Source organism: Vidua chalybeata, chromosome 4 (genome assembly GCF_026979565.1).
Source record: "Vidua chalybeata isolate OUT-0048 chromosome 4, bVidCha1 merged haplotype, whole genome shotgun sequence".
NCBI classification, from domain to species: domain Eukaryota; kingdom Metazoa; phylum Chordata; class Aves; order Passeriformes; family Viduidae; genus Vidua; species Vidua chalybeata.
This window is the reverse complement of record NC_071533.1, coordinates 3319987-3342377: the sequence shown is the minus strand read 5'-3', so window position 1 is coordinate 3342377 and position 22391 is coordinate 3319987. Positions and strand designations below refer to the sequence as shown.

At 41.5% G+C, this 22391-nt stretch overlaps 1 protein-coding gene and 1 long non-coding RNA gene across 5 annotated transcripts in view; one reads left to right on the top strand and one right to left on the bottom strand.

Annotated features, from left to right (window-relative positions):
- KLHL8 (kelch like family member 8) overlaps positions 1 to 22391 on the top strand; it is a 60426-nt gene that overhangs the window by 4756 nt on the left and 33279 nt on the right. For 2 of the 4 annotated variants that reach the window (XM_053940128.1, XM_053940127.1), the window contains exons 2-9: positions 2712 to 3017; positions 5991 to 6539; positions 8618 to 8804; positions 9509 to 9652; positions 10786 to 10897; positions 12498 to 12666; positions 13176 to 13335; positions 14313 to 14514. In XM_053940128.1, the coding sequence (XP_053796103.1) occupies positions 2814 to 3017; positions 5991 to 6539; positions 8618 to 8804; positions 9509 to 9652; positions 10786 to 10897; positions 12498 to 12666; positions 13176 to 13335; positions 14313 to 14514 (1727 nt within the window). In that variant the 5' untranslated portion in view covers positions 2712 to 2813. Of the gene's footprint in view, positions 1 to 2711; positions 3018 to 5990; positions 6540 to 8617; positions 8805 to 9508; positions 9653 to 10785; positions 10898 to 12497; positions 12667 to 13175; positions 13336 to 14312; positions 14515 to 14916; positions 19616 to 22391 lie in introns of those variants that run through there. The other 2 variants (XR_008430423.1, XM_053940126.1) reach the window with 2 other exon arrangements.
- On the bottom strand, positions 20902 to 22223 carry LOC128786677 (uncharacterized). The gene is made up of 2 exons (XR_008430425.1): positions 21793 to 22223; positions 20902 to 21144 (listed from the first exon to the last, which is right to left on the bottom strand). It is a non-coding gene; the product is annotated as an uncharacterized LOC128786677 (long non-coding RNA).

Below are 22391 nucleotides of genomic sequence, written 5' to 3'. Positions count from 1 at the left end.
GATGAAACTAACCTCAAGTAATTGGATGTTATTGTTGAGTTACTGTTGGTTTGGGGAGTAAAAATGTGTAAAGACTCTTCTCCTCGTTTGTGGAGTTGAAATACACTGATTTTCATGAATTTGGTGTGATCTTCAGATTTTCAGAATTTAGTATCTTGAGTCAAGTGCTGCTAAAATTAATTTCTTTTTAGTTTGAAATCTGAGAACAGAAAAGGCTTACGGCTAAAGATGAGCCCAAGCCAGTATTTTCTGGCAAATGAAACGTGGCTACAGCTGGTACTTTCCATAGCAGATGATTTGTTTGAACACTCAAATTGTGAGATGCTGTAATTAAGAACAGTGGAAGATTTGGGGATAGATGTCTAAAAATATTTTCATGACCTAGGTGTATGACAGAAACAGGATGCTCCTGAATTGTTGACTGGGGGAAGAATAAAAAATCTACCTGCCACCATCAGAAAAAAGCTGAAGTATATCAATCGATTGCTGTCTGAATATTTCTGAAGGTTATATTACACATGTTAATTTTTAACATGTTGCAGAAACTTCTCTTTACCTGAGAAACAGTAACTGACTTCTCGTGTTCTCATACACATATTTGATATCATAATACTGGGCACTCTCTCATAGATGTGATTTTCTTATTTATGGCTGTGTGCCTGAGTAACACCATTTCTTTTCTCTAGGGTAATTTCTATTTTCTTCCCCTACAATATCAAGTCAGTACTTAGTATCAAATATATAAATCCAAATATGCACTCAACATCTTTCCTTACAGGCAAGAGCTCAGAGCATCTCAAAGACCTTTATTTGCTATGAGCATGAGCTATGGATGAAGAGCATTGCTTAAAATCAGTTATCTCTGGCTTTTGTACTATTGCTTAGTTTATTTTTAGCATAAAAAATTCACCCCAGCAGCACTGATTTTTTTCTTAAGATTCATGGGTTTTATGTTGGTGTTAACAGTGGCATATGCCGAATAGGTAAAATGTACACATCAGCCTTTTTTACCTTGAGACACAGACTAGATGAGGCAAGTCTGTGTGCAGCTGCAGTTAAAGCAGGAAGCTAAATGTAGCATATGTGTCAGATGGAAAAACCTTATGACTTGGGAGCTGTGAACTCTCATTTAGCAGTCAGTGGCAGTTCTGTCTGAAAGCAGTGTCTTTACTCGCTGTAGCAATGGTTGGATGTGAATAAGCAGGGAGTGATGAAACACAAGTGTCTGTCAAAGACCAAAATAAGCACGAGTTCCCTGCAGGTGTTGGCTAGAGATGCTGTATCTTACCTTACCTTACATGATGCCTTTCAGCATCTCTGTGCAGCATTTCAACATCAGTCTTTTCCCTCGTTTGTCCATGTTAATTTTTATAACCTCAGGAGATTGTGTCTGAAGCTCTGTCAGCTTCAGATCTCAGTGCTATAGTGACCTCTTTGAAGGGTGTGTTAAACATGAGTACCAGTCATGGAGAACTAATTTGAAACCCAAAATATCATCATGAACTAGAAGAATACCTTAGTAATTTGTCAGATCTGGCATAATGAAGCTAAGTTTTCAGCGGAAAAAAGTATTCATTGCTATAAAATGTGTAAAGACGCCATCATCCATAATATCTTTGAGCTAATTTGTAGTTTTGGAAGAAGTAAGATCTTTCTCTTACATATCTTTTAAAGGAAGAATACTTGCCTTGCTTAAAGCACCACAGGCAAATATTCCATGTTTGATCTCACTTGAACCTACCTAGCTCAGTGCAGCCACCAGCTCTGTCACCACACAGGATGTGGAGCTGGCAGCCAACCCTGTGACCTATAGCAGGAACAAGTACGGTTGCCTCAGGCCACTTCCTGCTTTTTCTCCAGTAGTGATGCATGAAGAGCTGTAAATGTAGTAAGAGACATGGACACTTCCAAAATCTCACAAAGGAAAATCAGTACTGCTCTCAGACATGTGACTTACATTTTTATTGCAGAAGAATTTTTTGTTCTTTTGTGTCCAGTCCACTTCCTCCAGCACCAGAGTCCATGACCAGAAATCCCTGAATCATAGCAGTCAACTCTTAGCATAGAATGAAGAATGAATGCATCATAAATTAATGAAGAAGCTGTGAAACCAAAGGTAGTCAGTGTAAGAGTCATGCTTCTCAGTATACTCTGGAGTACCTTCCAGCACTTAAAGGTGGCTCATGAAAGACAGGGAGAGTTGCTTTTTACACAGGCAGGTGGTCATAGGACAAATGGGAACAGGTCCAACGAAAAGAGGAGAGATTTGGATTAGAGGTTAGGAAGAAGTTCTTTGCTGTGAGGGTGGTGAGACACTGGAAAATGGTTTCCAGAGAAGCTGCAGATACCCCATCCCTGGAAGTATTCAAGGCCAGGGTGGATGGGTCTCTGAGCAACCTGGTCTAATGGAAGGTTGGAACTGTATAATCTTTTAAGTTCCTTTCCAACCCAAACAATTCTACGATTCTGTGGTATATATTTGCTTTTTCTTTTTCATGTCTTTATCAAGAAGTGAGGACAAAAAGTTCATAAATAATGGCTTTTTCTAAAGGTACCTACATAGGATTCTTATCTGTGGGTCTCTTTTTTGGTCCCTTCACCTCTAACCTTCCCCAAGTATGATCACAGGTAGTATTATAATGTAATCGAAGTGTTACGTACTAGCATTACCTAATGTCTTGTTTTCTTTTTGTGTGTGTGTTTTTAAACAGGAAGATGAACAGAACTGAATTTTAGGACCTAACTCCTGATGGGCTGGATTTTATCTTGGCAGGAGGTTTTGAAGATTGATACAGTGAGAGAAGCAACAGCCAATGGCTTCAGAATCCATGGTCCCTGAACAGGCAAAACAACATCTGATAAAGGGGAAAAGGCGGCAGCAGCAGCAAACTCAGCCTTCCAGCAGTGATGGGGATGAGGATGTCTTTGTGTTTGAGGCAAATGAGGCTTGGAAGGATTTTCACAGCTCTCTTCTTCACTTCTTTGAAGCTGGAGAGCTCTGTGATGTTACACTGAAGGTGATCCTTGTCGCATATCTATTGCATGTATCAGTCTGAAGATTAAGCTGCAGATAAGTGTGTTGGGAGTTGGCTGTGAATATTGGCAGGGGTGTGGAAACCACAGAATACCAATTGGATCTGAGACATCTTTAGAGATGCTAGGTTTTTTTTTTTCCTTATTTAGGAAGTTTACAGCTGAAATTTAAACACCTAAAATATTGACAGTCTGAGAGAGGAAGTACATGACTTTGAGCTCATCCAACTTGCCTTCTCAGCAAGTTCCCACAGTTGGTCACTATTTACTGTGCGATTCCAGCTACTTGTAGCCTCTTTTTTCTCAAGATACTTTCATCCCCAATTTTACCTCCATGTCTGCATTTTCTGTTGTTTTGCTTGATTCTTCTCATCAAACAGGATTTCTGGAACAAATCTAACTTCCAGCATTCTCTAAAAAAAGAAAGAAAAAAAAACCCAGACAGTTGTCTTCTTCAGCTGATCAAAGAGTAAAGAAAGAGAGACAGAGGAAGCAAATTTTATGATTCTTGCATAGCATTGCTCTAAGGCATTATTTGTAACTCAGCTGTATATTACTTATATCTTGATTACAATAAATTTGTATTTAGCATGCATAGATGTTGGTGCCAGCACCTTTAAATATTAAGTATTGCTTAGCTAAACAACATATTAGTTCAAGATAATTATTTAAGGAATGGTGATGAAGCACAGTTCCTGAACCAAGAATGAATGACAGATGCCTTTAGGAGAAGTTGTTAGCCTGCTACTTTGACTGTTAGATATGAACAGGGAAAATCCTTGACAGATGTATGTCCCTGGTGTTACCAACCCTCCTCATCCCTTTTCTTGTTGACCTCATTCTTACCTTCCTTCTTTTCCACCTACCCTTGGAAAGGAAAAAAAAAAAAGGCAGAAAGTCTTATTTTATAAACATAGTTCAATGCATATTCCTGCTACGGAAACTTGCATTGGAAAAAACACTTTACTAGGGCTGCAGTTTAACTTTCCTTAAGTTAGGCTTGTATTAATGTTCATTTGTATGATCTGTGTGGAGCTATTTTGGTAACTTAAGAATGTTAGATGACATGACTTGGCCTCCAGTGAAGGCTAGAGCAACCTGTGGATATACATCTTATTGTATGGCTTCCTAAATGAGGGATTTTCAAGTAACTGCTAACTATGTACTTGAATTAGAATTTTCAGGGGGGCTTGATTTTTCTTCCTGTAGTGCTCAGGCCTCACTCATGTTGTAAGAATAATCAGATCTCTACTGAACTTTCTGCTTTTGTGTGACCTTAGTTAGTGAGCAATTCTAGCATTGCTTTTATCAGACTAATTATTGTTTTAACTGCTGGCTCTTAAACTATGATAGTTAGTAACTGGAGGGGAACTCTTAATTTCAAAATAGCAAGAACATGCTATATAACTGGTGGAAGGTCTCTCTGCCCATGGCAGGGGGTGGAATGAGATAACCTTTAAGGTCCCTTCTAACCTAAACCAGTCTGTAATTTAAAATTAAGCAGATTTGGGTAACATAGTAAAGCCACTTAATTCAAAAGGAAGGTTTAATTAGAGAGTGGGATGATGGGCAGAATTAAAGTGTCTGAGAGTAAGAATGGCCTGGGAGCTTTCCCTGGTACAGCAGAGCAGTATCTACAGCATCTTTCTGTATCAGTGCTGTAGTTAGCTGGAGTGCTGATGGTGTAACAGTGATAAGCCGTGGGAGCACACAGGAAGACTCCCTCTGCTCCAAAAGTTAAATTCTGGAATTTCACCTACTCTCCTGCTGCTGTCATATGAACAGTCTTAGAAGGCTGTTAGAAGGTGGAGAGTGGCAGATGAATACCATCTGCTTTTCTCTTGGTGGTTTGCTTTTTGTTCATTTGGTAGGTCTGAATTGTTCCTTCTGGGATGATCTGAAGTAATCACATTGAACAATCCATCTTTTCCTCTTTTTTAATCTGCATACACTTTCTTGTGTGTTTGCCCTCTGTAGTCAGCTCACTGCTCACCAGGTAGGTTACACTTGTGTTGATCATACTCTTTAAAAAGGTAAGAGCAACTGAGTATTGAATCAGAGCTAAAAAAAAAAAAAAACCCAAAATATCCTTTATAATTTAGTATCTTTTTATTTTCTTAAATGCATGACAGCTCTCTGTAGCACCTTCATCTGAAAATGAACATGTAATTTGAGTCCATCAGGGGAACTGGTTGCTTATGTCAGGCAGCCATCCCTTTATGTTAGTGCAGAGTGACAAAGGCTGTAAGAAAGCACTCCTGGAACACAAATAAGAAGTGGATTGCTCATTTACCTTTAATACTTAGATTCTTTTTTAATGTAGTGGAATTCTAGAATTTTGTACCTGAAAAGCTTATTTTACATTTTCTGATCAGAATTTTGAGAAATACCTTTTCTTTATGCTGAGTACACTGTCTTTTGTGGGTAAACATTCTAAAAATATTGAAGTGATTGGTAACTTTTAATAACCCCTGAAACAGCTATTATTCCTGTGTTTTTACATGAATTTACTTCTATAAACATGAATTCTTCAACAGTAGTAAAAGTCCAGAAATCTAAATTATGTAGTCTAAAAATGTCCCTTTCTAATTTGCCCCCCTTAAAGTCTCTGAGTGTGTATAAAACAAGTGTCTAGCAGTCTCCTGCTGTCTCCAAGATGCATCTAGAATATTTCTAAGGACATTTCATAAGGCTTTTAAAGGCAAGTTTGGTGCATCTCTGCAATTGCTTACCTGTGTTACAGCTTTGCTGTACTCTCATGGCCAAGCTACTCCTTAGAATTCCTTGGGATACTTGGATGTAATGTCAGAAATACAGGACAAATGGGGTTAATTTGTGTGGAGAAAATACATGGAGTCCAGAATTCTTATTTCAGCTTCACTGTTCCTGCTTGCACAGCCAAAATGGACGTTCCAGTAAAACATTGGGGTTTTTTTTTTTGTTCTTTTCTCTTTCAGGTTGGTTCAAAGCTAATCTCCTGCCACAAACTGGTGCTAGCTTGCGTTATCCCGTACTTCCGAGCCATGTTTCTTTCGGAAATGGCTGAAGCCAAGCAGAAGCTGATCGAGATCAGGGACTTTGATGGCGATGCCATCGAGGACCTGGTGAAGTTCGCATACTCCTCGCGGCTCACGCTGACGGTGGATAATGTGCAGCCCCTCCTGTACGCCGCCTGCATCCTGCAGGTAGAACTGGTGGCAAAGGCCTGCTGTGAATACATGAAGCTGCACTTCCACCCCTCCAACTGCCTGGCAGTCAGGGCGTTTGCCGAGAGCCACAACCGCATCGACCTGATGGACATGGCTGATCAGTTTGCTTGTGAACATTTCACAGAAGTGATGGAGTGCGAGGACTTTGTGAGTGTGTCACCACAGCATCTCCATAAACTCCTGTCCTCCAGTGACCTGAATATTGAAAATGAAAAGCAGGTTTACAATGCTGCTATCAAGTGGCTGCTGGCCAATCCACAGCATCACACTATGTGGCTGGATGAGATCCTTGCACAGGTAGGGCAGACTGAGGCATCAAGTCCCTGTCTCATCACTGGTTTAGTTGTGCAATCAGCTCTTTGTACTTGGGTAGATCTAAAGGTGAAAAATGTTCTTAGGTTTTGGTGCCTCATCTGGTATTAAGGGTTGGGAGTTGACAGTAGAAGAAAGTTAGAGTGCTTGAATATTGGGGAGAAGTGATACTCTTTCTTTAGAGAGAAGAGTACTCACTTTATGCTCATGGCTGGGAGGTGGGGAACCAACAAAAAGCTACATCTGTGGTTGAGCAGAAATATTTTGTACTGACACAAAACAGAGAGAATATAAATCCATCACTTCACTTGTAGCCTGATATGCTCGCTGTCCTTGCTGTTATATATTTGAACTTAAGAAAGGAGGCAAAGCTGTTGAGTTTTCTTACATGGCTAGGGAAGGAAACTAAGAGAGATGTGTTACATCAAGTTCTGTCACAGTATTTGAGACAGTTGTGGAGAGCCTGTACTGGGAAGAATTTGCATACCATGTGCTGCAAAACATTCCTTATAATCAGTCTTAGCAGGTAGGATTGGCTGGGCAGTTTTAGTTGTCACTGAACTCCAACTTGATTATTTTGCATTTGGCTGAATTGATAATACTGGCATTATGTGAGTCTTCATGAATAATTTTTCACATTTCCTAGGAAAAGATCACAATGGTCTATTAGCTGTCTTCCAAAAACCTTCAGTTCCATCTAGACTAGCATGAGGTTTTTGGTACAAAACCCCCTTCTTTATTATGCTATACTTAAACTTACAGGCAATATAATTATAGATTTTTTAAAAGAAATTTGTATTTATTGCCCTATTAACTATTTATTTATAGTTGTGCTAGCAGATGAGATTAACAGTTGTATTCTGTTGATGGAAACCAGAGACTAGATTCAAGCAAAGAAAAAGCCCCTTCTTGTAAATATTAGCTATTTGCCAGAGCATATGGAGACATCAGTTGACTTAGACATTACTGCTAGCAGAAGACATGCCTGGGCTTCTAGACAGTGATTATCTATGTCATATTCAGCCTTATGGGTTTCACTGTTCTGAATTTGAATTTGAATTTGCATGAGGTTCTGAATTTAACAGCCTGGAGTTCTTACCATGTCACTAACCTTAGGAGCCCGTCAGCAGGGCTACAGTGGTGCTTTAAAGTATCCTCAAATAAGCTGGGCCAAAATAAAGGAAGAAGTGGGACTGAAAGCAAGGAGGTCAGGAAGAGTAGGTAGAGACACATGCTTGCTTCAGGACAAAGATGCTTGTCAGTGCTAAAACAGCCCCATCCTGCTGCTCTGAGAAGCACTGGAGGTACTGGACTTCTGCACCATTGCTGTTGAGCCAACTGGGAGCTGCTTGACAGTGTTGACTCCAAACCTTAGGAAGTCAGGTGGAGATTCGCTTCAGTTCCCTTCACTAACATCTGTCCCACATTTGCCTCTGATTGTACTTTGTATTCTGCACTGTTTGTCTTAAAAAGAAGGATGAAAGGTTTGCTAAAATAAATGGCATGAAGGATTTAGAGAAGGAAACAATTAGCTGTCAATATTTATTACCTTTTTTTAAGCTTGAAGTCTGACAAGTCTGCCTTAAAGAGAGGTGTTACTGTACTAGCAATACCTCCTTTATAGACACTTAATTCATGGTGACTAAGTGTTTCCTTTTTGACTTGCCACCCAAAGAAAATGAACCATTTTAGCACAAGCCCTCTTATACTGGCATAGCAGTGAGCTGAAGATTCATACCCAACAGCAAACTAACCTGATAAAGCCCTGGTAAAGCCACAGGTGTTGCCTGCATCACACAGGGCAGCTGCAGGTGCAACATGGGCAGCAGCTTGTCTCTTTCCTCAGCACAGCCTGGGCCAAGGGACACTTCTCCACTGTGGCTGAAATGGAACTGGTTGTAGCAAACATTATCACCGAAAAGAACTGTTCATATCGCTGTTGGTCTGGAACAACTCTGAGAGCTGCTCTCCTTATTGAGGAGCACGAGGCTGCATGTGCAGCGCTGCATGGTGACACTCAGCAGTTCAGCCACTTTCTCCAACTGTGTTCATTTCTGTGTCAGGTACGGCTGCCTCTCTTGCCCATTTGTTTCCTTATGGGTGTTGTGGCAAAGGAAGAGATTGTCAAGCAGAATCTAAAATGTAGGGATTTGCTGGATGAAGCAAGGAACTACCACCTTCACCTGAGCAGCAGGGCAGTGCCTGACTTTGAGTACTCCATTCGCACAACACCAAGGAAGCAGACTGCTGGTAATTAAATGTGTGTCTGGTTACCCAGTAGGGAGTGGTATGGAGAAAAAGCAGCACATCTGTGCAGGTGTCTTAATATCAAGCAGGTATAGCTTGATATTGAGGGTTGTTCATGACTTAATGCAAAATTGGGAAAGCCATTATGTACTTCTGGTATTTGGGTAATGTGCTGCATTTTCCTAGCAGAACGTTAGCAGTCATTTTCTTTCTTTAAAGCGTTAATAATTTATCCATATTACCTCTATCTGTATTAAAGCCAGAGCTGTTATGTATGTTATGACCAGGCAATCTGTTCAAAGCTGTACTGAAAACAGTGGACAGTTATCTTTTGGTGTTAAAGGTTCAGCTAACTTTTAAAGTCTGTGACTAGCCTACACCAAAAGTGAGTGATGAATGTTGACTGCACATCATAATTTCTACATCATTATATTTAACAAACAATGGATTTATCTCCTTAAGCCAAATCACAAAATGTATATTTAAAATAGGCATTGTTTTTACAAGAGTATAGATAGCTTATTGGAGGTAGCAGTATGTCAAGCAAAGGCCAAAATCCAGTTCCCAGTTATGAAGGGCAATGACTGTGCTCCTTGAAGTGAAATACAACTTCCCCCGAACTATGTAATTTTCAGTTTGCTCTGCTATACAGCTGTTTTTGCCCATCCTCCTGCTAGTTCTCTGGAAATGTGTTTTGTGTTCTCCAGGTGTGCTGTTCTGTGTCGGTGGCAGAGGTGGATCAGGTGACCCCTTCCGCAGCATCGAGTGTTACTCCATCAGTAAGAACAGCTGGTTCTTTGGCCCTGAAATGAACAGCAGGAGGAGGCACGTGGGTGTGATCTCTGTGGGAGGTCAGTAACCCTATTCAAGCAACCCCAGGCAAAAGGCACTTGTTTGCTCCTTTTGCTGAGTTGGTACTTTTACTAGCTGTATGAGAAGTAGACTAATTGCTTAATTGTTGGATAGTCTTCAGTTTGAAGGAGTGTTTGGTCCTGAGCCAATCTGAGGCTGTGCTTATGAAAAAAAACATTACTGCGAACTGACAGAATTGGGCTGTTCAGACCTGGGAAGAGACCTTATTTTGTCCTTTCTGTACTTTAAATGGAGCTTACCAGAAAGATGAAGACGTGCTTTTTAGTGGAGCCTGTTGTAATAGGACAAGAGGTAATGGTTTTAAACTAAGAGAGGGTAGATTTAAACAAGGTATCAAGTAGAAGTTTTTTACAGTGAGGTTTGTGAAAACCTGGAAGAGGTTGCCCAGAGAGGTGATAAATGTCCCATCTCTGGAAGTGTTCAAGGTCAGACTGGATGGTGCTATAAGCAACCTGAAAATGAAAATGTCCCTGCTCATTGCAGAGGGTCTGGACTAGATGACCTTTAAAGGTTCCTTCCAGCCCAGCTGAACTGTGTATAGCTTCTGGCCTTAAACAGGTGATTTACTTTTTTAAAATTCATTTATAAAGAAATGGCCTTACACAGCAGTCACCCAGAATTTGCTAGTACTCATACTGGCTCCCTTCCTACTTAAATCCATCCTGTTACTATGACCATAACTCTTCCAAGAGCAGACCTAGCTTTATTTTTGGGTCTCCATCTTCTGAAAACAGATCTGTGCAGTCCAGAGCAGCTTAGCACAAATAACGTAGCTTTCTCTTGTACTTAGCAGCCCCTCATTGCTGCAGCAGAACAGAGATAATTTTTCTTCATATAAAATCTGGAGAGACTGGTAATGTGTGTGAACTGATTTGACCTGCAATACTTAAATTATGGGAAGGTTTTTTATTTGCATAATCTCAAGCTTTGTGTAAAAGTTCGCATTAGAATAGATTCCTGGTTGAGTACAATGCTGTACTGATACTGAAAACATTTTAAAACTTTCACCTCTATTTGACCTCTTTGTCTCCACATAGGCAGGGATATTATATAAATGAAAACTGAAATGTTGCCAAGCAATCTCTGTTTTAAAAGATGTCTGTGTGTTCAGGTAAAGTCTACGCAGTAGGTGGACATGATGGAAATGAACACTTAGGAAGCATGGAAGTATTTGATCCTCTCACAAACAAGTGGATGATGAAGGCATCAATGAACACAAAGAGGTATATGTGTCCCACATTCCAAGTCCTAGTCTGTGGTGTACCTTTTCTTGCTGATGCTGAAAAACATCCTGTCTGTCCTGCTTTTTTGGGGGATTTACAAACTGTTATATTTCTAGGAATTTCTTTCCCCTATTTTGGAGCTTTATGCTATGAATGTATCACCCTTCTGTTCTTTTTTTGGAGGAGCTGGCTTCTGGACCAGGGACATCTTCTACTCCAGCTATGTTTGCATTCTGGTATCCAGGGCCTTTCTGCTGTGCCCAATAAACAACTTGGGTTTATAATGCTTCTTTTTAGGGAACGAGTCAGATAACTGCCAGCATAACATGAGAAGTGAAATACTTCATAGTGAAAAAAAACGTGAAATACTATACCAGGAAACAAATAGCTGCCTATGTTTTTTACACAAAAGGCCAGAAGCACACAATCTGAAAGTCAGATTGAGGACTCTTTTTTGCCTTGACATTTAAGATTCTTTTAAGGAGTTACTGGACTCACAGATCTGGAATTTTTTTTCTGCTTTTAATTTAAATTCTTCATTGTCTAATTCTCCATTCTCTTGTGTCGTTTGTTGTTTTTCAAAGTATCACATATGAGTAGGAGTGAAATAATAAGTATGGCTTAAGTCCAAAAGCTATTTGTAGCTGTGACCTAGTTAAAGTAGAAGACCCAGACTCCTAGAAGTGGCTTGCTCTACTTCCTCCATCCTGCCACCACCCCAGGGCATAATCTCAGCAACAATCAGCCCTAGATTTCTGTGACATTTATTACTGAGTACCCAGGTAAATGAAAGGGCTGCTGTGCCTTGCCTACCTCTCAGCTCCACTCCTCCCATTCATGGAGGTCTTGGAATGTGGAGAAAAATGGTGAAGTGGTGTCTCTGTTATCTGCTGAGGCAATTTAAGATAAGGCCAGGATATTGCCACAGTATTTGTTCTGTAGAAAGATTGTGCCTCCCTTGCTCCTGCCTCAGTATCTCTGAACCTTCCCTCTTTAGTGAGACAAGAATGTTGTCAGTAACATGGTAATTTACTTCTCTTTGTGGTTAAAGTAGAAACTTAATGCTCACTTTCTAGACCATACTTTCAATTTTATAATACTGATTTTATTGGTAGATTTATTAGAAACAAATCTGATAACCATTTTAACACTCAATTAAAAACACCATAATGGAAGAAACTGCAGTTAAATCTTGCTAGAGTTCAGCTATTTAATATCTAGCACAGGTTTGTCTTTTAATATGTATTAGTATCACCCCCAATTCTTCTCAATTGGTAGCAGCCAGCTATACCAACAAAGTTAAAACCAGTAGGTTTTGGTTCATCTTCACATTTAATAAGATAGAGAGATCATAGCTAGGACACTGTTGTGTATCCAAGTATGTGAGCGGAGGGCTTGGCCTTAGAGTTGACATTCAGTCAAAAGGACACAGGTGGGCAGAGGGCCAGTGCCATGATTTACTACAAACGTCACTTTTAAAATTCCCATTACTCTTTTCCCCCTAGTTTGAAACAGGTGCCGTTCATGTACCATGGCACTTGCAGTGTGGCTCCCTCTGGTTAAGGACTTGCACTGAGGTGTTGCTGTTATGGTTCCCTAGGAGAGGCATCGCCCTGGCGTCCCTGGGTGGCCCCATTTACGCCATCGGGGGTTTGGATGACAACACGTGCTTCAGCGACGTGGAGCGCTATGACATTGACTCGGATCGCTGGAGCGCCGTGGCTTCCATGAACACTCCCCGGGGAGGCGTCGGCTCCGTGGCCCTGGTGGTAAGTCACTGCTGGGGAGCCCACCTGCTTTTCAGAGCTGCGTTCACAAGGCAGAGCACAAGGTCTGAAACAAAATGCAGCTGGTGGGTCTGAGCACTTCTAGTCATCAAATTCCTGTGCAAAAAGTGAGGATACTTAGGATAATACTCATAGCAAATTGAACTGTTTCAACAGTATTTGAGGTACTGGGAGGAGTATCGTTCTAATGACATGGATAGTGCTTCCTGTCTCACTCAGCTGACTGGTTTGTCGTGGTCACTCTGTTTAAAGGTACCAAACGCATGCTCTAGTTCAATCCCCCTGTGCTCTGAAAAATAGCTGCAACACAACAAAACTGTTGCACTTCTTTCATTGGAAGAGATAGCATTTTTGTTAGATAATTAAATCTGTTGTTGGAATTCTTAAATGAAAGTGCATAAACCACATTTTCGTATAATTTTAACACTGCTTATGGAAAGCTGAATAAAGACAATTACATCACAAATAATCTTTGTACAACTGTTTTCCAGAACCATGTTTACGCCGTGGGTGGCAATGATGGTGTAGCATCTCTTTCCAGTGTGGAGAAATACGATCCCCACTTGGACAAGTGGATAGAAGTAAAAGAGATGGGTCAGCGAAGGGCTGGAAATGGTGTCAGTGAGCTCCACGGCTGCTTGTATGTTGTGGGTGAGTAGGGATGTGGCATTTTGTAGTGCTGCTGTTGCTGCCAAGTGCTTGGCTTTGGAAGAGGCTGTTGTTGCTAGAGGAGCCAGGAACAGATGGAGCTGACCTGTACTTGGTGTTCTTGGGCAGAAGAATGCAAGCACACCCAGGGCATGCTTAAATGAAGGTACGTTAGCAAGGAAATTAAAAGTAGCTCCTAACCCACATTTCAGGAGAAATTTAATTGTTCAGGACAATATGTCTTTATTAGAAAATCCTCTGAAGACTCACTACTCTTGAGTTTCCTTTTAGGAAAAGATTCTTAAGTTCACATGCTTTCAAACACAATTCCAGTTGTGTTCTGAGTGTAGACAACAGTAGCTTTTTTTGCACTTAGTCCACAGCTTCTTGTCTTGTGTGCTAGCTTGTATTTACCTGCTTTCCTGAGAGAGGAAGATGCCAAGATGGTGTGCCACAGTGATAGTTTAAAAAGCTCTGACTTGTGTATTATTGTAAGTGCTTAAATAGGTTTTGAACAAAATGCTCCTCTGACAGTTTCCCCAGAAAGAGGAATGCATCACTAAGTCTTACACAAAATTTTCTTCCCCTACTCAAATATTTGCCAGTGCTGTAATTTGAGAACACTGCTAGAGTGTGTTTTGCATAAAGTAAAATAAGTTTGAGACCATCCTTTTGCTGGTGTTAGGTTTCTTTCTCTTCTGATTGGGAAGCTGTTTAATTATAAATAGATTAATTCAGAGAGAAAAATAATAAAATTAGACTCCTTGCAACTTGAATAGAAGAAAATTATTGCTCTGGGTGATGCATGAGCAGTGAGAAAAGGGTGGGCTGTAAGACTAATTTTTAGGAGCTTGCAAAGTTTTGGTAAGGAGAGCGCTGGACAGGACCCCCTGAATGCTGAGAATGATCTGATAATGCCAGTCTTGGATATCCCCCGCACCAGCAGTGCCAAAAGCTGACCCTGTGATGGTTGTTTGCAGGTGGCTTTGATGACAACTCGCCCCTGAGCTCAGTGGAGCGGTTTGACCCACGCTGTAACAAATGGGAATACGTGGCAGAGCTCACAACTCCAAGAGGTGGTGTTGGCATAGCAACACTGATGGGAAAAATTTTCGCAGTTGGAGGCCATAATGGCAATGTGTACCTGAATACAGTGGAAGCATTTGATCCCATAGTGAACAGGTAATTTCAAATGTTTTGTTTGTCCTAATAAGACAAGGAAATCTGCCTGTATGAAAACACAGCGGCTTAGAAACAGTGTGCAGGAGGAGCCTAGCTGTTGTTTCCTGGTAATAATTGAGTAATATCCATGACTATCAATGCAGGACTGCTGCTTATATCACTAGTGCAGTCTTGCACATATTTAAGCACCTCCTTCTCCTCTGCTTCTCTCTATTCCTCGTCGTCGCCGTTTCATTCAGTAGCAATCTATATTCTTCTGCTTATTTCAGTCTGATTTTGCACTAAATGGGGTGCATTTTTGTGCAGAGTGAAGAGCTAGGCAGTGTAATAAAATTTCAGGCACAGAAAATACTTTCAGGTTGCTCAGACAGGGCAGGAACTTATTTTTCTTTTCTCCTGTAGGTGGGAACTTGTGGGCTCAGTGTCACACTGCAGGGCAGGGGCGGGTGTGGCCGTGTGCTCCTGTCTCAGCAGCCAGATCCGGGATGTGGGCCAAGGATCCAGCAACGTTGTGGATTGCATGTGACCTCTGCTGCCTCCTCCAAATTCCAAAGGAATGCTACAAGGGAGGCACTGCAGAGCTTTTAAACACTGTGTTTTGTATGGTAGGTTAAGGAATAAATCCAGTACATTTTCTTTGTGAAAATGGTATTTTCCGCAACTGTAAAGCTTTTGGTGGCTTTCTATCAATAGTGATACAGAAAAGCCTGTGAAAACATGGAATAAAAGTGTGACTCACAGGAACAAAACCTGCCAAGAACTGCAATCATCCCATTTTTGAGAAGCTGCAATTTCAAAATCATTTGAGGCAGCTGTTGCAAGGACTCAATATTGAACTGTAAATCAGGCATGTAGTAAGGAGAGCAGCAGCAGCTACTGCTGCTGCTGAGCTTCCCCCAGCAGCCCTGCTACATGTTCTCTGGAGGACTGGAGTGACATTTTATTTAACTTATTTTCTGGAATGGAGTCTTAAACGTTTCCCAATTGTACAAGAGCTTTGTAACAGAAGGTGTCTCTAGTTTTAGAAGTAACAACATCAATGATGTACACTGAGATAACTGAGGCAGAGAAGTTCACTGCTTACCTCCCTAGGGAATGCTGGCAGCAGTGGAAATTGCAGGGATTGTGTCTGAAAATTGTCTTTCAAAGTACTTTCTCAAGCTAATAAACATGTTAGAAAGCTGGAAAGATTCTTGACCTGAATTTAGCCGCTGGAATACTGCCATTCCCTAGTCTTCCATAAAATGTGTAGTTACTACCCCCACTTTCCAAAGGAGAGTTTCTGTTGAGAGGTCCTTCCTGAAGTAACCAGTATAATTTGTCCTATTTTGAGATGATAGTGTGTGAAAATGTAGACTTCAGTGGTGTTTGAATCACCATTTTTATAGAAAATGGAAATTCATAATAAAATTTGTGGTATTCTGTAAAACTTTTTAACTGCAACTCTAGAAGACTTGACCAATTTCTGTATCCAGAAGCAGCTCTGGTAACATTCTCAAGTTACTTGCTCTTTTAAGGGAGCAGATAAATAACCTCAAAACCTTAAATGAACCAAAGAGAGTCAGCAAGACAGATAATTGGGAATAAACCAGTACTTCCATCAAAAATTGAGATAGCAATGCAATAGCCCTGCATACAAAGATGTCTTCTTATGCCATTACAAACCCTGAATCCCGAGTAAAGTCCTGCAGGAAAGACTGCAGATTCCTGTTCCTGCATCACCTTGAACAGATCAACAACTGGCAATTCTTTGTGACCAAAGTTTCACAATTACCAGGTTGTTCCAAATGCCCAGGGAGAGCAGCAAACTTCTCTGTATTCAGGACCTGGAAGAGGCAGGACAGCAGGAGTGAGGAGGCACAGTCGTGTTTTTCTAAGTTGCCATCATTTGGCTTTCCTGACCAAAATGGCTTTGCACTTTGGTGCACTTTTTGCACATAGGGACAAATGGAACGGTACTGTAAATAATGAAATATTGCAATAAAACGTTTGTACTTCAAAGCACCTCATTTGTTGTATGTCTGGAGCATACTGGTGCTGGGAACCATTAGAGCATTGAGTATTTTTTGGTTTCTGCAGTGAGTATTTCTCAACAGCTGATGCATTTCTCCTCTTGGTGGGAAAGTGTGGCACCCGTGGGTGCAGCCTCATGGGTGACTGATGCGTGTTGACCACACTGACCACATCACCTGCCAGGCACCAAAGGGAGAAGTGTTCAGCAGGGAAATCAGGTTACAGCAAAAGCTCTGGGATTCTCTGCTGTGTGGGAAGAGCTGGAAGTCACATGGTACTAGCTCTGAGCAGGATCCTAAAACAGGCATCTCATTTGTATTTCAATGCATACCCCCGCCCCAACACTGTTGTTCAGGGCTCTGGAGGTGTATCCCTAAGGACTGGCAAGAAAACTGCAAAGCAGGTTTACAAGGAGCAGCCCTGTTCCCAGAACAGTGGCCTCCCACATTGTTAATCTTGGATGGCACCACAGCTAAATGCATTTTGTATAGAACTGATTTTAGAATCTCTATTGCTGGAAATGTGCTAATGATGACAAAGTATAACGAATAAAAATACAGGATTACTGTGATGACAAACTGCAGTGACCTACCTGCACATAAAACTGTTGTGATTTAACACCTGTCCTGGCAAGGGGACAGTGATGACAAAAGAATATCCCCCTCCCCACTCCATGCTGAGAGACAGAGCAACCACACAGTGGTAGGAGGCCCTACCCCCCACACCTTATTTATTTATGTTCAAAGGAGATTGTAGTCTGTTTGGTTATACTTTCCCAGCTTCAAATACTATTTAATACTCCTCTTTCCCAATGGAATCTCATTCCTAATAGGGCCTTTCTGGCAGCAAAACTCTTTGGATTTGGCATCCTGCTAAAATATTCAGCTAAGAACAGAAAATTTTAGAAGGCAAAGCACATGATACTTGCATTTTTTTAAAATATAAACCAAATACATGCATGCACTTCTGTCAGAAAGACTGCAGTCTTCCCTCCTGTTTGAACACCAGCTGGGAAAATTATTTCTAGTAGAAATGCCTGCCTTCAGAGGGGGATGTAGCCCTGTGGAAACCGGGCCTGCCCTGGCAGAGACCTCCATGCACAGGAGAAGCAGCAGGAGGCAACAATGATCCCAGCCAGGAGGGATACCCTGCCTGTCTCCAGGATCTTGCAGATATGGTGGGATTTGGAGGCAGTTACTGCAGTGTCAGTGTTGGTAAGCCTCATAGGCTTACCACATCAAATGACACCGAGACTTATTTCACAAACAAGTTGTCAAACAGGCGATAAAAATTCAGCCAATTAGCTCATTCAAGCTTAATTAGAACAAATGACTGAGAAATTCTTAACTCTGAATTGTTCCCACAATCAAATGGGGCTTTCTGTCCTTATTTAGGCTGAAACTGTTCTTGGAACTATTTTCAGCATCGCTGCAGTGCAGTTTTGCAAACCCAAATACTCTGTTCCAGATACTTCGCTTAATTTTTTTTGCTGGCTGCTTTTACCACATCTGTATTTGTTTTCTAAAGCTTTGCACATTTTCTCTATTGGAACTGGTAGCCAATAATGCACAGCCAGCCAGGAGATGAAACTTGTTTTTGTAATTCCTCCTTGGCTCAGTCTGCAGGGCTGGTGTGGCTGCCATTTTGTGACATTTTAACACAAGTATAAGCAGGCAACTGTGCAGCTCTGGCTGTTCCTGGAAGTGACAGCAGGGCCAATGAGAAACATTTGCTTGACAGGCAAGACTTAACACAGGCCAAGAATTGCTCAGACATTGTCTTCCCCTGCATGCATTTTCCAAGAAAGAAAAAGAAAAAAAATAGGACAGTGCAAATCAACATGCCAAACTGGGAGAAACTGCAAATCCATGCACAGCTCTGTAAAGCCCATGGCCACAGGAACAGCCAGCACAGCCCTGCTCAAGTCACACAGGGCACTGCTATCTCCAGCCCCTTGGCATCAGAGTAAAAGTCACCCCTCTGCATGTCTGTGGTGCTGATTCACACCCACTGGCTTTGAGCAGAAGGTCAGTTACTGTCCTTAATTAATGTTTTCATCACTGACAGAAGGTCAAAGCTGGCAAACAAAATGAACAAGTAAAACAGTCATCTTGTTCATGTCCTAGAATAGCCCCAAGTGAAAACAATGAGCATCTTTCCTAACCCATTGCAGGCCCCTGACCTGGCTCAAGGTTGAAATACAATGGATTTCTTAAAATTTTCTGGTTTTTCATAGAATCGTAGAATGGCTTGGGTTGAAAGGGACATTAAAGATTGTTTAGTTCCAGTCCTTCTGCTATGGGCAGGGACAACTCCAGGGACAAGGAGTAAATAAGGTTTGACAGGTAAAATGGGGAGAGGGAACATAGACCTTCCTTCCTGCCATTAGGGCAGCTTATCCCTGAAATGCACTAAGGCTTTTAATAGAGTGAACATAAAAAGCCAGTCCCTTGAAGATGCAGAAAGACCCAGCCATGATCCTGGTGGTCCTGCAGGGCCAGAAGGCAGAATGACTCCAGGCAGGAGCCCTTTCTACAGAAACTCCTTTTGGAAATGTAGGCATTTTGCTAGTATTTATTTCCTGTTCATTTTCTTGAGCCTCAAACCCACGAACAGGTGGCTACTGCTAAATCTGTGCAGACATGCTCCCACATCATGAAATGTTGTGGAAAAGGGAGATAATTCTTTCTTGTAATCACAATTATTTTGGGATACCATCCTTCTCTCCATACTCGCACAGGTCTTCAGAGATAGGGAAGGCATGTGACAGCATCAGGGCTAAGGCAGACACACCACTGGATGTGAGGATGGCAGGATGCCACTGTCACACACCAGGAAATCTTTGTGTAGACAAGGGTGTCAACACACTGGACTAGCATGTTGATAAATCAAGATTCCAGAATCTCTCACTGATATCAAGCATCCGTGTTTTATTGACTGTCTTACGACCAGTATCAATAATTTGCTTTCATATTTCAATACAGTGACTTGAGTGGTAAGATGGAGGAATATGACTGTAAAAAGGAACCTGCTCAGCTGTGTTTGAGGCACAATGAAACTACTTGTGCAAATAAAACTTCTTGTTTAACAGTTTTTTGAACTTGCTTCTAAATATCTTGTATAAATAACATTGATCCAAAGCCCATCAAAGCCAACTGAAGGGTGACTGAAAAACTTGAAGGGTTTTGGGTTTTTCTTTTTTTTTTTAACAGAAGTGTGATTTCTCTGAAAAAAATAACTCCTTGAGCCATACTGCAAAAATAATTTCCAGGAAATCTTTGGGTAGAGAAGGGTGTCAACTGAACACACCAGTGCTGTGGATGCTGCCTCCACTGTTAGCGTGGCAAGGGAGAAGTACTTGCAAACAGCTCATTTTTCCCTTTTGGGTTCCCTTGACAGGTTCTAAGTCACTGTGCCCATCCTAGGATGTGGCTGAGAGGGAGCCAGAGTCCTCTCCCATAGGAAGGATGCCCTACTTTGGTACCAGATTCTGCTCTTGGACACTCACTGAGACCACCAGTGCTTGTAGGCAAATATCCAAATGCAAAATGTGCCTTATGTTCCACATTCAGCCACTTAATCCCTCCTTTATCAGAAGAGATTCCTCTCCCTGGAAGCTCTCAGACTCACAACAATGTCCAAGCAATCCTAAGGACCCCTTGCAGTTTTCCATTGCCACCAACCCAAATGCCAAAACGCAGCCCAAGGAGGAATCCTCCCTGTGAGTCCCATCCCTCCAGCACAGGAGAAAGACAAAGCTGTTTCCAGCCACATTTTGGGTGTTATTTTGCCACCCAAACTTGGGTCTGTCAAAGCTGAAACTGAGCAAGACCCTCAGTAACACAGTCTGAGTGCAGATTTCCTTGTCAGCAATAGGTGTGAAAATTGCCCTGTTATTCATAGTGGACACATTTATAGACCATCATGACATGGGCCCATTCAGACAATTCATTGCACTAGGTAATTTCATAGGTAGGTGTCACACTACGATACTAAATAACTCACACATGGACATGAGATGTAAAAGGGGGAAGAAAAGAACTCAGAGAGGATTTGATTTTCTGACTCCACTATATATAGAATAGCAAAAGTGACAGTGGATTGGAGGATGAAATTGCCACCTCTCTAACCACACTGGTTAAACTAACAGTTCATCAATTCTTTCTACCCACAAAGAAGAATGTAAAACAAGCATTATTTACAAGAACAGTGTGAGAAAATTCAGTAGAAATATGTAAACATCAGAAGGTATAGAAAACTTTTAGAACTTTAAAACTTTCAAAAGAACAGGGTGACAGTAGGTACCACCCTCCATCTCTTCTTTTGCAAGGTAGAAAAGCATTACCCTCAAAAAACACAAAAGTTTTCCAAAAGTAACCAAAAAAAAACTACAACTGTATTTAAAACAAAAAATAATATGCAGGTGCTTTGCATTGAACAATAAGAAAACAAATAAAACAAAAGTTTTCTAAGGCTTCAAAAGAACAGAGAACTTGGAACTATTTACATCCTGGAGACCCAGTTAAGGCACTTGGTTCCAGTTGTAAATTCTGTCTCATTCTGTGTATGAGGTCAGGCCAGTTCTTGGTCACGTCACTTGGCTTTCAGCAGAAAACTCTGGAACAAAAGGAGGAAGAGAGAAAACATTTGGTTGGATTTATCCAACAGGCACACTTGGCAGAACACAATCAATGACTGGAGTGACTTTACTCCAAGAGGACCTGCAAAACTTTTTGACTTTCAGCAGCTGCCTCTTTCTGGAGAGGATTTTTACAGCCTCCCAGCCACTCAGCCAGGCACATCGTGCTTATTTTCTCTTGCAAGTTTGCCAGCAGACCATAGCAATGCATCCCTTTGCTCAGAGGGGTCCACAAAACTTGGTGTTTTATGGAAAATGACACTGCAAAGGCCCCATGGGATGGCAGGTTACAGCTTTTCAGTATTCCCCACTGCTTGTACCACAGGACAACACAACATTTGTAATGATTAAACTGTACAATCAAAAACGTATCAGCAGCTCTAGGAATTCCTTTTGGCCAATACTGATCAAAGGCCCAGCAAGGAGTCAAAAGTTCAAGTGCTGTTCAGCTGTAGCCAGGCTACTTAGCAGGTGCTGCCCTGACAGGGCAGCTCTCCCACATCCCTCCCTCTCTCTTTGCTCCCAAAAGAAGTGCTCATAAGGAAGCAGAAGCTGGGGTAGCTGCAGGGCCAGCCCTGTTTGGTGTCTTCAGAAACTACAGGCAAGGCTGTAAAACAAACACTTACTGTTCTAACTTCAGGTCTTCTTGTCTTGTCTTTATGTGGCAGAGAAGTCACTGGAAAAGGATTCTTATCATCCCCTGCAGATCCCTGAGAAACCACAGAGAGAAAGCTGGTCAGAGAGAGATGCCTAAAGCAATTCCAAAGCCAGGCTTTCCTAAATTTCCAGAGAAAATGTTCATTTGTCCCAGGCTTAGTCTATGCAACAGGCTCTCCCCCTCTTGCCTTCTTTCCTAGCAATCCCTCCAATAATCAAAATGGAACCTTGGCTTCTCGCCTGGCAGCTCACAGTGCTTTGTACCATTAAACTTTTCCCAAGCTCAGAAAAATTCAGCAGCGGGTTTCCTTGTTCAGTGGCTGAGAGTGCAGTGAGGACTGGAAGCAGAGAAATTGTCAGGAAAAGGCAAGCAGTTAGAAGGCAGCTAATGCAGTGTGCACAGTCTGGCCTAACACATAGCCCTGCCCCCCCCCCCCCAACATCCTTGACCCCATACCTCGAGCTGTCAGTAAAGAGCCAAATTTTTATAAACAGCCAGTAAAATCTAATTTTTTTTAACGCATAAATGCAATAATTTTGTCAGCATGCTATAAAACCTGAGGCCCAG